Genomic DNA, 12531 nt, shown 5'->3' on the forward strand with positions numbered 1-12531 from the left:
TGCCCCCTAGAGGATACAAATGGTCTGGCAGCTTGGAGTCCCCAGGGCTCTGAACCAGACTCGCCCTCTACCCAACCGCAGGAGATCACTCAAATGGATTGACCAGAATGTCTTGTAGCACTGGTCCCAAGGACTGCCAGGAAATAAGTTAGCTCCCTCTTTAGGACACCTCTGAACAGTTAAAACCCGTAATACGGGGAATCAGGTCCAGGAACAGAGCACTGGAACTGACCCTTCTCCTTCGGTAACCAAGGACCTTCAAAGCAGCCTGATGGGGACCCTCAACCCTAAAACCCCAAGAGCAGAAGCCCAAAGTTGTCATTCTTATGGTTTCCCAATGGGCCTCAGTGTACTTTTTCTCTCCTCTTCCCTGTGCCCTTCACCTAAACTCTGGCCATAATGTTCTCGGAAACAAGATTCTTCCATGTGGGACACTTGCTAGAATGGCTTAGCACACCTGGTGAGTCGTGGGGGTGGGTGATACTAAATGACTTCCTGTATTCAGGCTGTGTTACTATAGATAGTGTTATTTGTCCTTAGGTTAGCATCTTGGCAATGACAGAAGCCAGGATCTCTGCTGAAGGTTCAAAATCCAGATTGCCTCTTTACCCCATGAAATATTGATGAGTGGCAATCTTTCTGTGCAGTTAATGTTTAAACAGGAAAAAAAAAAAGTAAATCTGGAGTTTTCAATAATGTGGGTGTGCTCTCAAACCAAGGAGAGAAGGAGGAACAGAAGGAAGAGAGAAAGAACGGAAGGTAGCCTTCAGGCCAGCCAGGGGATATGCTCCCTGGAAGAACTCACTAGGCCTCTGTTAAATGCCCTTTCAAACCAGGCATCTAAGATTAACAGTGTGATATGCAGCCAGTGGATTTACACAGCGCTGTAAAATCCCTCCATGGCTTGGCTCAACTATTTGCAAATCACTTCTGATTCAATTTTGTTTTGGTTATCTCAGTGTAAATAACAGTTAAGTGGGAGTTACAGATTTTTTCAAACACTAAAAGTGATAAACAAAGCTAATGGCAAGTCCAGATAAGGAGCAAAACCACCCAGAAGAATCCACAAGTGCAAGCAAAGAAATAAATGGGTAGTCGGATGTGTGTGTGCTTCTTGTCACCGAAACTTTATTTTTCTTAATCCGCAGAGTGGCAGAGAAGGTATATGCAGAGTGTTATTTAGACTGTTCTTGTTAGAGTCTTCATGATAATGTAGTAATAGGTGCTTAGTGAAGCAAGACAGTTTGGAATCCGCAAAGCCATCCTCAGAAACAAAGATACAAGTGTTGCCCCAGCTGTTAGCTTGCAACTCCCTCTAAACAGTTTTCACACCTCCATTTAAAAATAGTTGGCATAATGCGGTTTTCTTTCTCTGCGCGCTGTGACCACATTTCCATGGGGGAAAAGGTAGTCGTTACAGTAGCGTTTTGAGGAGAAGCCCTCGTGTACCTGCACTTTTGGGGAGGACTAGGGAGAACCGGGTTAAATTGCCTGCAGAAATTCTTTGCGGAAAGTCCCTCTCCTTCTGCTGGTTACAAGTTGGGTGCGCAGAGAGAACTAAATGCTCGCCCGGCGAGGACAGGAGTATGTTTGGGACACAACAAAGGATCTGAGTAGTAAGCGCACGAGTGTTTGGGGTTGTATTCAGCCTGGGCTGACGGTGTGTGCCGCCGCCACGCACTGCTGCCTGTGCGAACGCATGGCTGAGCTGCCGCCTGGTTCCCCACACCAAACACCGTACGCCACCCAACTCCTCCTGTAACGCCATTGCGCGTGGCATTGTGCTGGGTTCTACGTGTGTGGCCTCGGAGCCAGGGAATTGGGGGGGGGGGGACAGGGATTTCCCCCATTTCCTGTGTAGTCTCCCCCGGGCGGGGACAACGCGGCCAAGGGCACTGCGCCCTGGAGGTGCCCCGGGGCGCTCCCTCTCCCCGGCTGTGCGCACGGGCGGCCGGGCGCAGCCAGCCGCGGAGGTGCCCGGGGTAGGCGGGAGGTGCCGGGTGGGAGAGAAGCGGCTGGGTGGGAGAGGAGAGCCTGGGTAGGAGACGCCTCAACTTTGATCGGGCCGCGGCTGGGGGGGTGGGGTGGGGGGGAACCGCCGCCGCCCCGCCCGAGCCGGGTGCCGCGGCGCTGGGCTGTGCGCCGCTCGTCTCCGCGGCTGCCTCTTTAATCAGGAACACAGAAGGGGCGGGCCCTGAGCCGGCGCGTAATCGGATAGCTCTGCCGCGGCTCTGACATCCACATGCTGCTCGGCCTGAAAAGGCTGGGGGGAGCCGGAGGGGAAGCAGAGAAGGCGAGCGAGGCACCAGCCCGCAGCCCGCCCCCGGCACATCCTCAGACGCGCAGACCGCGGCGAGGCGCTGGGCGAGGTGGAGGTGAGGGCGGGCGCGAGCGAACTCGGAGAGGGGCTCGCTCACTCCCAGGCGATCCCAGCCGCCGCCGCCCCGCCAGCAGCAGCAGCAGCAACAGCAGCAGCAGCAGCAGCAGCCGCCGCCGCCGCCGCAGCTTCTTTCCTCGGACTCCCCTCGTCTGGCTGGCCGAGCGGGTGTAGTCGTTGGGGAGGCTCCCGCTAGGGGAACCCGGCGAGGGCAAGAGCGGGGCGGCCGCCTCTCCCACTCGGGCCGTCCGGCGGTCGGTGCCTCCGCCCGCGTGTCGGTCCTGGGTGCCTGGAGATGTGTGTCAGTTTACGCCTCTGAGATCACACAGCTGCCCGGGGGCCGTGTGATGCCCAAAGCAAGTCTGGGCTTTTATTTTTATTATAATTTTTTTTTTACGCTTGGCTTTCGGGAAATATTCGTGATGTTGTAGGATAAAGGAAATGATACTTTGAGGAACTGGAGAGGACATAGATGCGTTTTGTTTTTAAGAGAGGAAACCCGTCCCCCCTTCCTGGCTTGCTCCCGCTTTGCTGATTTCAAGAGCCACCCTCCTCTTAGGTGAGAATCCAGCAAGAATAAAGGTGAAGACGGGCCGTCAGGACCCAGGAGGGAAACCCTGACCATTAGAAACCTTTGCAGAAGACACTGTAAGGAAGAACGTAAGAGAGAGAAAAACACAAAGACTTAAAATTATACAAGACATCTACAAATCCAGCTCTGGAGAGAGCCTCCTTCTCCAAAATGGATATGTTTCCTCTCACCTGGGTTTTCTTGGCTCTCTACTTTTCAGGACACGAAGTGAGAGGCCAACCAGGTAAGCCCCTAAAAGTTGTTTTTTGGGTTGTTGTTTTTTTTTTTTTTTCTGTTCATTTCAACATGCTTTTCCTTTTAAAAGCAACCGCTCATTCTGGGCACATGGGATGGCATAGAAGGAGGCTCCCTCAATAGTAAATAATTTAAAGAGAGATCCCAGCCGGCCCTCCCTATACCACCACCGCTTCTAAAACCCAACTTTTCTCTCCTGCTAGCACTGTGTGTGTGTGTGAGTGTGTGTGTGTGTGTGTGTGTGTGTGTGTGTGTGTTTTGAAACATAGAATTTGGCGGTGTTCAGATGTCACATATGGACTGAATCAAAGGTTTAAAAATACTACAAAGCCTTTGCATTACAGTTTTTGGGATTTTTTCCCCCTGTCTTGAGGCAGAACACATCTCCCTTGAGTTTCTTCAACCTGGCCAGTGAAATATAAATCATTTGCATTCTCTCCACTTAGCTCCATTGAGCAATGTTAACTGAAGGGCTTGGGAAAGACAAGAGTCTAGTTTTGGCTTTCCAGTGCTGTGGATTCTTTGCAGACTGTGTGGATACGCCTCAGAATCCTAGGGCTCAGGCTGATGGAGCAAGTTGGCCTGCGGCTGAGCTGGGGGCTTGGGGCTGGGCTGGGCGCTGTTGGATACCCAGGCGCTGGTCGTCCCTGCTCTCCTTCCTGCATCCGTGTGTTTTCTGGGAAAGTAAATCATGTTCTTTTAAAAATCCGTATTAGATAAAACAGACTGCGTGGCCTTCGAAGGTCTCTTACTCTTGTGAAGTGGTTAGAAACTTTTGAGGGGAATTTGTTCTCAACCACTGCCAAAAAGGGTGTGTGGACAGACTGCAGAGATAAGGACTGCAAGGCCCAGAACAGTCTGGGGCCAGTATTTGGCAGCCGGGAGGTGGGCTGGCAAGGGGCACCCTGCCTGAGCAGGGATTTCTGGTTGCAGGGAATCCAGTGCGGCTTGTCCTTCCTTCCCCACACCACTCTCCAGGGTGAACCTCTCTCCCCTCTGAGAACAGTGTCTGGAATCTGACAAAACTCTTGGAAGCTGCTACAGGTGATTGAGAATGGGGGAAACCATCTATGGAGGAAATAGGGGAAAGAGAAAGAGGAGATAAAGCCTGGCTGAAGTGCCCTTACCGGTAGGCACCTCCAAGGCTATGGCCGCAGTGGTAGGGTTAACCCCTTGCAGCAGCTCCCTGGGCACGTCCCCCCCTTTCCCCCATCAGAGCGGGCTAGTGGGTCCTGTGGGCGCCTAAAGGGGAAGCTTTGCGCCTGGTGCTCTGGTTGTCACCGCCAACACACCCCATTTAAGCTTGAGTGTTTATTTGAGGGGAAGGAAGCCTGAGGAATGCCCTTGCTATCGAAATCCACCCGTTTGCTGCTCCTTCTCTGCCATAGCTGGTCTTCGGGGCAGCTGCAAATCGTTATCAAAGAGATGGGTGCAGGTCCCACTTGGGGAGATTTCCTGTGTCTCCCCATTCCCTCTTGCCTTAATTCTAAGTTCCCAGCTTGAAGCGAAATTAAATTACCTCCCACAGACCTAGATGCTGCATAAATTATGTATGTTTGTGTGATTCGCTGTGTGTGTGTGTGTGTGTGTGTGTGTGCGCGCGCGCGCACGCGGGGAAGATGCCCACGGTATATTATGTATTCAGGCACGGACTCTAGTAGGCCCCGGCGAGCGCGCGCACACTGGGGCACACACCGGCATGCGCGCGCGCGCGCACGCACACACACACTCACATCACACAACTTCAGGTTCTGTGTGCTCTGCGGAGCGGGAGGGGTCGTGAAGACTCAGGGGCCATCTCCTACCCCAGATGTTCGCACATCTGTCCCCGAGCTCTGCGCGAAGTGTACGTTTGTGTGCGACACCCGCTCGAACCCACTCCCGCTCTGCCACCTGCCTTTCGCGCTCTCTGCAGAACCCCCTCCCACCCTCCCCCGGGCCGCGCTGCGTCACTTCTAGAGAAGCCCAGAGGCGCGGAGCGCGGGGCAGGTCATCCACTACGACGCTGCCGCAGCAGCCTTACCGCCGGGGTGGGACCCCCTCGTGGGACGCGGAGCTGGGACCCGCCCTAGGTGGATATTCTCCAGCCCCTTGAAAAGGCGAAAGCAAGCCGCGGGAAGCTCGGACTTCCTGTTGGAGCACCCGACTGGCACCCGGGGAGCTGGCAGCGGGTGGCAAAGGGCGAGGCCCTGCTAGACCTCTGACTCACCCGGTGCGCGTCTGCCGGGAGGGGGCCGAGCCCAGCCGGCGGCAGCGGCGGCGGGAACCCGTTCCGAGAAGGAGTCAGGGGAAAGGGAGGGCGGAAGGTGCATGAGGGGGAGCGACTGAGCAAATAACCCTGTGGCTGTGGCCGCGGCGGCACTCTCGGACTGGCGGGCAGCAGGGAGGCCGCGCGGGCTGCGCGCATCAGGCTCCCCCACTCTCTGCCACGCTGCCTCGCCAGATCGTAGCCGCGCCGCCGACCTGCCTCCCTCCTCCTGGGCTCGGGGCCGCTCGGAGGACCCAGACCGGAGCGCCCCCTCCTGCCTTCCGCGCTCTGCTCCGCGCTGAATCTCTCCCCTCCCCCGCCGCCCCTGGCGGGCCGGCTCCGCGGGGCTGAGGCGGAGCAGGGGATCCGAACGCTGGCGAAGCTGGGACGCGGGAAGCCGGGGTGGGATTTCGGAATCCGGGGCGGAGAGGGGCGGAAAGGAGCCAGCTCTAGCCGCGGGAATGCGCGCAACTTCCACTGCCCCTAGTAGCTCCCAGCGCCCGCCGGTGCGCCTGAGCAGGTGAAGAGCACGCGGCGCGCCGGCATCCACGTGGTGGGGACGTGGTGGCCCCCCAGCCCGCCCCAGCCCTCCGCGCCGCCTCTAACGCCGCATCGATTTGTTTGGGCTGAGCAGCAGAAACACAGCCGAACGATCCATAAACATTCTATTAGGCAAAAATATTCCCAGCGAAAGCAAAACCAAGGCTCGGGCCTGGGAGAAGTTGGCCGCCTCCAACTCCTCCAGCCTTGTCGCCTCCTCCTCCTGACTAAGGACACCCCCAGGGAGAGGCTTGCGGCATTTCCTCCACGCTGCCCACTGCCAGAAAGTTAAGTCGCCGCTGCGGCTCTCCGCTCGGGAGAAACCTGCAGTCGCCGGCGCGGTCCGCCTCCCCTCCCCCGCCGCCTCGCTCCTTGCTTTTCCACGTGAGAAAAAAATATTCACGGCCAATGCTTCATTTTCACTGATTGATTTCTTTTTAATATCAATACAAGTTAATGGAGGCGAGGCGAGCGGTGATTAAACGGCTGCCCCCACCCTTTGCCTCCGGCTGACTGCACCGCAGTTTTTCCAACCGGGTCCCAGGCGCCCGGCGGCTGGGTGGGGGGCACCCGCAGAGCCAACGTCCAGGGGCTGGCGGGGGGTGGTGGTGGAATGAACCGGTTGCTCCTCTGGGAACCGTGGGGGTGGGGTGGGAATCAGCTTTCCTGGCAAGCTTAGAGGATCCGGCTCATCCTTGTCGCAGCTTCTGCGGCTCCGGTTGAATTTCTCTGGAAGGGGAGGGGATCCACACTCTGGTTTACTGGCGTGTGCTCAATGCTCGCTGCCCTCCCTCCGCCTCCTTTCCTTTCGTTTTCAGACTGAGTGGAGAGCCCCCTGGCGCTGGCCACTCGTTGTCAGCGCCTGGCCTCGAAACTCCCCTTTGCTCCAGTTGATGGGGGGTGGGTCTGGGGTTTGCTCAGGAAATCATTCAGGCCCTGACAATGGGCTTCTTCAGATGGTGGCAACTCCCAGCCCCAACGCCCCTCCTCACCACTTGGGGCCCAAAGAACCCGGACCCTATAACCAACAACCTTCCCCCGCACTCCACCCGCCAACCCTCCCCCCCCCCCCAGCTTTGATCTGTGCTTGGCTTTAAACACCATTGCCATGGACACGGGGCAGACGCGGTCAATCAACCTTGCGTCCGGAATGGATGATCGGATAAGAGGTCTAAATTGTCTGTGGGAGATAGGTCTGGGTTCAAACAAATCCTAAATGAGAAGCAGTGACGTTCTAGGCACCCTTATTGGGCAGACGTTCTTTTTTAGCCTGTCTCCCCAAAATGCGGGATGACTATGGGTAGGTATAGATACAATAATTTGCAACCAAAACTGTGAACTCCTAGATTGTACACAGACAGCCTGCTCTATGCTCTGGGGACTGGTCTCATGCCCACATTCAACGTGTGCCCAGTAAACTTTACCCCATAAACAGCCACTGGAGGTAATGAAGCTGTTACCAACTGCCAACAGAACACACAGTGCAAACAGCGGAAAGAAGAGAGCTCCCCATGAGTGTTCCAGGCAAGCACCTTCTTGTCCAAGATGTGCCTGGTGGAATTGTGAATGCCCAAGCAGCACCACTGGTTTGGACTTTGATGCCATTCTGCAGAGCCCTCCGATTAAGTCACAGAGCACACAACTGGCAAAATGGAAGGTTGGAAGGCTCCAGTGACTGGGACCCCAGGCTGTCTAGACAGGACTCCTGCTGTCTACCAAATGGCTCTCATCCCCTGCTGTTGCATGTGAAGTCCATATTCTGCAACCAGAAAGGCCAGTTCCTATCTTTGTAGTGCAGAAAAAGTTAGGAGCCCAGATGCCAATTCATACGCGATGAGACATGAATGTAAACAAGAGCTGGGAGGGGTCTGGGGGCATCACTGGGGAGAAACGCCATGGACTCAGGTGATTCTGAGGCCCCTACTTGGTGTCTTTCATTCAGCTGCTCATTAAAGTAATCAAGAGAATGAGCTGACTTTGGGTGACCAGAGTGTGGGACAATTCTCGGTTGACTGAATTCAGAGCCAGGTTCATTGGTAAGAGTTTTCAGAATACATTCCCCAGAAGTCGAGGGAAAGATGAGGAAATAGAACTGAGATTTTTTTCCTTTTGTAAAAGATGGAGCAGAAGCATAACACCTTCCGGGGCGCCTGGGTGGCTCAGCCAGTTAAGCGGCCAACTTCGGTCGGCTCAGGTCATGATCTCGAAGTTCGTGAGTTTGAGCCCCGAGTTGGGCTCCGTGCAGACGGCTCAGAGCCTGGAGCCTGCTTCAGATTCGGTCTCCCTCTGTCTCTGCCCCTCCCCCACTCATGCTCTGTCTCTCTCTCTGTCTCTCTCTTTCTCTCAAAAATGAATAAACGTTAAAAAAAATTTTTTAAAGCATAATACCTTTCTATTTCTTGCGTGGGTGAAAAAGGACTTGAAAAAGTAACATCTGGGCAGTAGTTTATGTTATCATTAACATATTTTAGGTATTTTGTCATTTGACCATTGTTTACCACCTTATCATCGTTGAGGCACCCTCTTTGAATGGCAGATAGGAGTTTGATCCCCAAAAGTTAGTCTTTGTACCTTTCCTTCCAGGTAAAGAATTCGCTTTTCTTCCTTTTCTTTTTTAATTAACCCATTCATGGAAGATACGGCAGAAGTTTGTCCTAGAGAGCCTACAGCATTTTTTAAAGCTTTATCTGCCTTGATGAGAAATGGCCTAGGGGCTTAATGGTTTCATTACCTAACAGGATTCGGTGAGGCTGGATTCCTGGACACAGTGGCCCTGTAGCCTGACTGGCCCTCCAGGAGAAAGCATCTTCTGAAGGTTTAGGAAGCTGTCAAGTTTAGATAAGGCTGAGCTCCAATCCTATGGGACCTTGGTTGTATTAATAAGAAGAAATTAATTTTTAACCACTGGGAACGTTGCCAAATTATGTGACCTTTGGCAGACCAGCTGTGCTATAAAAATAAATCCCCCGTTTCTGAAAATGCTTCTCCTATCCAGTAGAACAATAACAATGTGGCATTTAGGATAGGGTTGAGTGGGGTTGAGAAAAGGAGACAAATGGGAGTTGCCAGCAAAAAACCCCTCAATGTTGTGACACATGGCTTCAGACCTGAAACATCTATCCACACCACCCTCCCTCTAGAGCCAAAGACATATGTTGGTTTCCAGTACACAGGAAAGACAGTCAGGATGACAAGAAGCTGGGTGCCAGCGTGTGCAGGCAGTGGAGAAGGTGTTAAGTGCTTCTCGCCCTCCCCACAGCCCAGCCTGGAACACGTCTCTTATTGTTCACACAGACAGATTACTGGCACAGGAAGAGAAAAGGGAGTTTTCACACAGGCAAAACATTTGTCTTTCCGTAAATGGCACTAAATAAGTTTGTCACATAGAGGTTTGGGGGAGCCCTTCTTTGGGCTTCCCAGCTTCTGAGGTACAGAAGCCAGACTGCCTAGGTTTAAAATCCAGCTCAGCCATTTGCCAGCTCTGTGGTCTAGAACACTTAATCTCTCTGTACCTCAATTTCTTTTTCTGTAAAGTATGTTTGGTAGTAATACCTGCTCCATAGGTTTTTGTTTTGTTTTGTGCTATGCCAGATTACATAGAATACTATTTGGTCCATATCAAGCCTATTCTAAAGGCATTTAATCACTGTATCTCATGACCATAGGAAGCACATTATAACCATTGTAGTATGTTTATGTTATTTTTAATAAGTAAACAATTATTCTTTCTCGGCTCTTACCCCACTGAACGTTTGTCTATATTTTATAAGCTTCAGATTATCACTCACACTGTTCTTCAGAGAGCAATAGTCTTTGCTGGATTTTCGTCTAAAATTTACGTCTCCTCGTTGCCATTTTTTTCTCTCCTTGTTCTTCTGCTTTCAGGGCTCTCGCCTCTACTTATTTTTTATCTCTCTCCTTCCCTTCCCTTCTCTTCCCTTCCCTTCCCCTCCCCTCCCCTACCTTCCCTTCCCTTCCCTTCCCTCCCCTCCCTTCCCTCCCTTTCCTTCCCTTTCCTTCCCTTTCCTTTCCTCCCCTTTCCTCCCTTTCCATCCTTCATCACAGAAGGTATGCTCAGCAGGGAGCACTCTGTGCACGGTGCTCCCCTGAATGTGCAATAACTTCTACTCTGGCATTAAAGCCCCTCAGCAGCTGAACTCAAGAAAATCATCATAAAGACAAAATAGCTTTTACCCAGCAAGACTCTTAATAATCCCATTTCCCTCTGGGTCTTCATAAAAGAGTCAGGATCTAATCCAGAAAAAAAGGAGGGGTGGGGGAGCTGGGAATAACAAAAGGAAAGCTCTCCCCAGTAGTGTGCAGAGGACGGGGCTGCTGGCCTGCTTAATGCACAAAGCCAGTGATACCCTGCTCACTGCCTCCAAGGATCCTGATAACCAGTGATCTGGGCTCTGGCCAGTCTTTCAGCAAAGAAGATAGAGGGAATTGCAAATTACTGGGCAGAGCCGTAATAATAATTGCTTTGATAAAGGCAAAAAATAAAACAGATGTGCCCTAAAGGCATAATGGGGGCCAGGGGAAGGGAGATGGGGAGATAGAAGTAGAGAGAAAGGAACTGCAACCCAGCAAGAGATAATCTGTTACCAGCAAACAGCTTAGTGACGAAGAAGTAATGTGCATCTTCCTGTTGCTACTGACAACAAATATCTAGAACTCACCTCTGGAAGAGTGAGGGAGGCCAAGAGACCCTCAGATAAATTATTTTTACCATCATTAGGATTAAGATGTAAATATCCTTTGACCTGCATCATTATTAGCGGAGGCTTAGAGTGTCTTTGGAGACATGGTTCACGGGACTCAACCCTGCCTCATGACCAGGTATTATTGTTCCAAACAAGTTAACTGAAACTCTCGGTTCACCACAAAAACATCTCCGCATTCAATAGCAGCTGCGGGCTGGGGAAGAAGAGTCGTACTAGAGAAGCAGAATGATTGTGTTGAGGCTTCCTCGGAGTCCGTGGCAGCTCGGGCTGCTTCTGGTGTTATGTTAGGCAGCTAGTAACTGAATAATTCACCAAACGTCACCGAGTCTGACTTTTGGGTAAGACTCTGAGTCTGATCCTATAAAGTTCACAGAGGAAGGAGTCACACCCTCGAGTTGCCTCGGTGGAGAAGAACAGATAAGGCCTTCCGGAGCCCTCACATGCCTTAGAAGGACATTAAAGAGCTTCCGTCTCGGAGGTTCCAGACAGGGAGGGGGGAACAGTAGTCTTGGTGTGAGACACCAGGGAGGGAAGGGTGGAGGTCACATCTGAGCCCGGGGTAGAGGATGGATGGGCGTTAGAGCTGGAAAAGGTGTAATAGGGGAAGATGGGAGCAGAGGAATGGACACTGGTGTATTTGGGGAACACTCAGGAGCTGCAGTTTAGAACGTGTGGAGGGAAATGATTGCAAAGAAGGTCGGAAATGATAGGTTCGGCTAAATGCAAGGCCCCGTTGCCAGGCCTCGGGAGTTGGATTTCATTCACTAACCAATGGGGAGCCATTGATGTTTCAACATAAGCCTTCAGTTAATCAAAATAAATGGAAAAAAATATTATATTACCTTTTATTCTCCTTTGGTTTTTGGAGAGACCTCAAAATTATTCTTCTTCCATTTCCTTCCCCAAATGTCTGTTGAAATGGTCAGGAATTGTAATCCCAGATCTCTCATCAAGGGCATCAAAATTGCATTTGCAATGAGGGCTGGAAAAGAGTGGACATAAATACAAACTAATGCTATTATATTGACTGCCCTATTGGAATTGCATTTGTTTCTGATATAAGATGACAAATAACAAGGTTACCACAGGTGGCATGATTCGAGGTCAGAGGGGGTCATCGCATCGAACTTACGTTGTAACACTGAAGGTTCATTTTTAGAATCCAGATTAAGGGGGGAAGACTTTCCAAAGGTCCTACTTCCAGACCCAATTTCCAGTTCTGTCCCCTCTGAATCCACGGGAAGTGTTTCCGAAGCAAAAGCCTGCCTGGTTCCTCACTCCTCTCTCCATGCTCACAGGCTGGCCTCATTCCCTCTCTCTCATCCCCTCCATCCTGTCCTCCCGGAGGTTCTTTTATTCAGATTTTGAACTTTATCACTGCAAAAGTTCACAGAGATTTCCATTTGCTGTGCCTTCAGGAGTACATCACTCAATGGCACCCGGCCCCATAAATTGAATAGATTGAATCCCCTCCCAGTTGCCTTAGGAAGTGGTCAAACAGCCACATTCCTAGGCTGATGGATCGGTTCATTTCTTCCCAGCTTAAGCCAAGATACAGATTTTATGAGACTGTCTTGTGACAGACTGAAGTCGCTTTGAATAAAACAAAATCCAGCCTCGGCTCCCAGAAATAACTCTTAAAAAGCAGCTTATCCGGGGTTAGCGAGCAAAATTTGGTTAAAACCCTGAGCGGAGGACTTAGATGATTCAGGCAAGGGATTTGAAGAAACTCTTCTTGGGCTTTCCTTTTATGCATCGCTGTTGTGGACACACGCACACACACTGCTGAACATCCACACTATTTATTAAGCATGCA

General features: G+C 51.8%; 1 protein-coding gene across 3 annotated transcripts in view; it reads left to right on the forward strand.

The window, feature by feature from the left end:
• Positions 1–2269: 2269 nt before the first annotated feature.
• The window catches only part of NRP2 (neuropilin 2), a 116423-nt gene continuing 106161 nt past the window's right edge, over positions 2270–12531 (forward strand). For all 3 annotated transcript variants that reach the window (XM_007089960.3, XM_042995148.1, XM_042995149.1), the window contains exon 1: positions 2270–3192. In XM_007089960.3, coding sequence (XP_007090022.2) covers positions 3120–3192 — 73 coding nt within the window. In that variant the 5' untranslated portion in view covers positions 2270–3119. The remainder of the gene's footprint in view (positions 3193–12531) is intronic.

The sequence above is a fragment of the Panthera tigris genome, chromosome C1, assembly GCF_018350195.1.
Source record: "Panthera tigris isolate Pti1 chromosome C1, P.tigris_Pti1_mat1.1, whole genome shotgun sequence".
NCBI classification, from domain to species: Eukaryota; Metazoa; Chordata; class Mammalia; order Carnivora; family Felidae; genus Panthera; species Panthera tigris.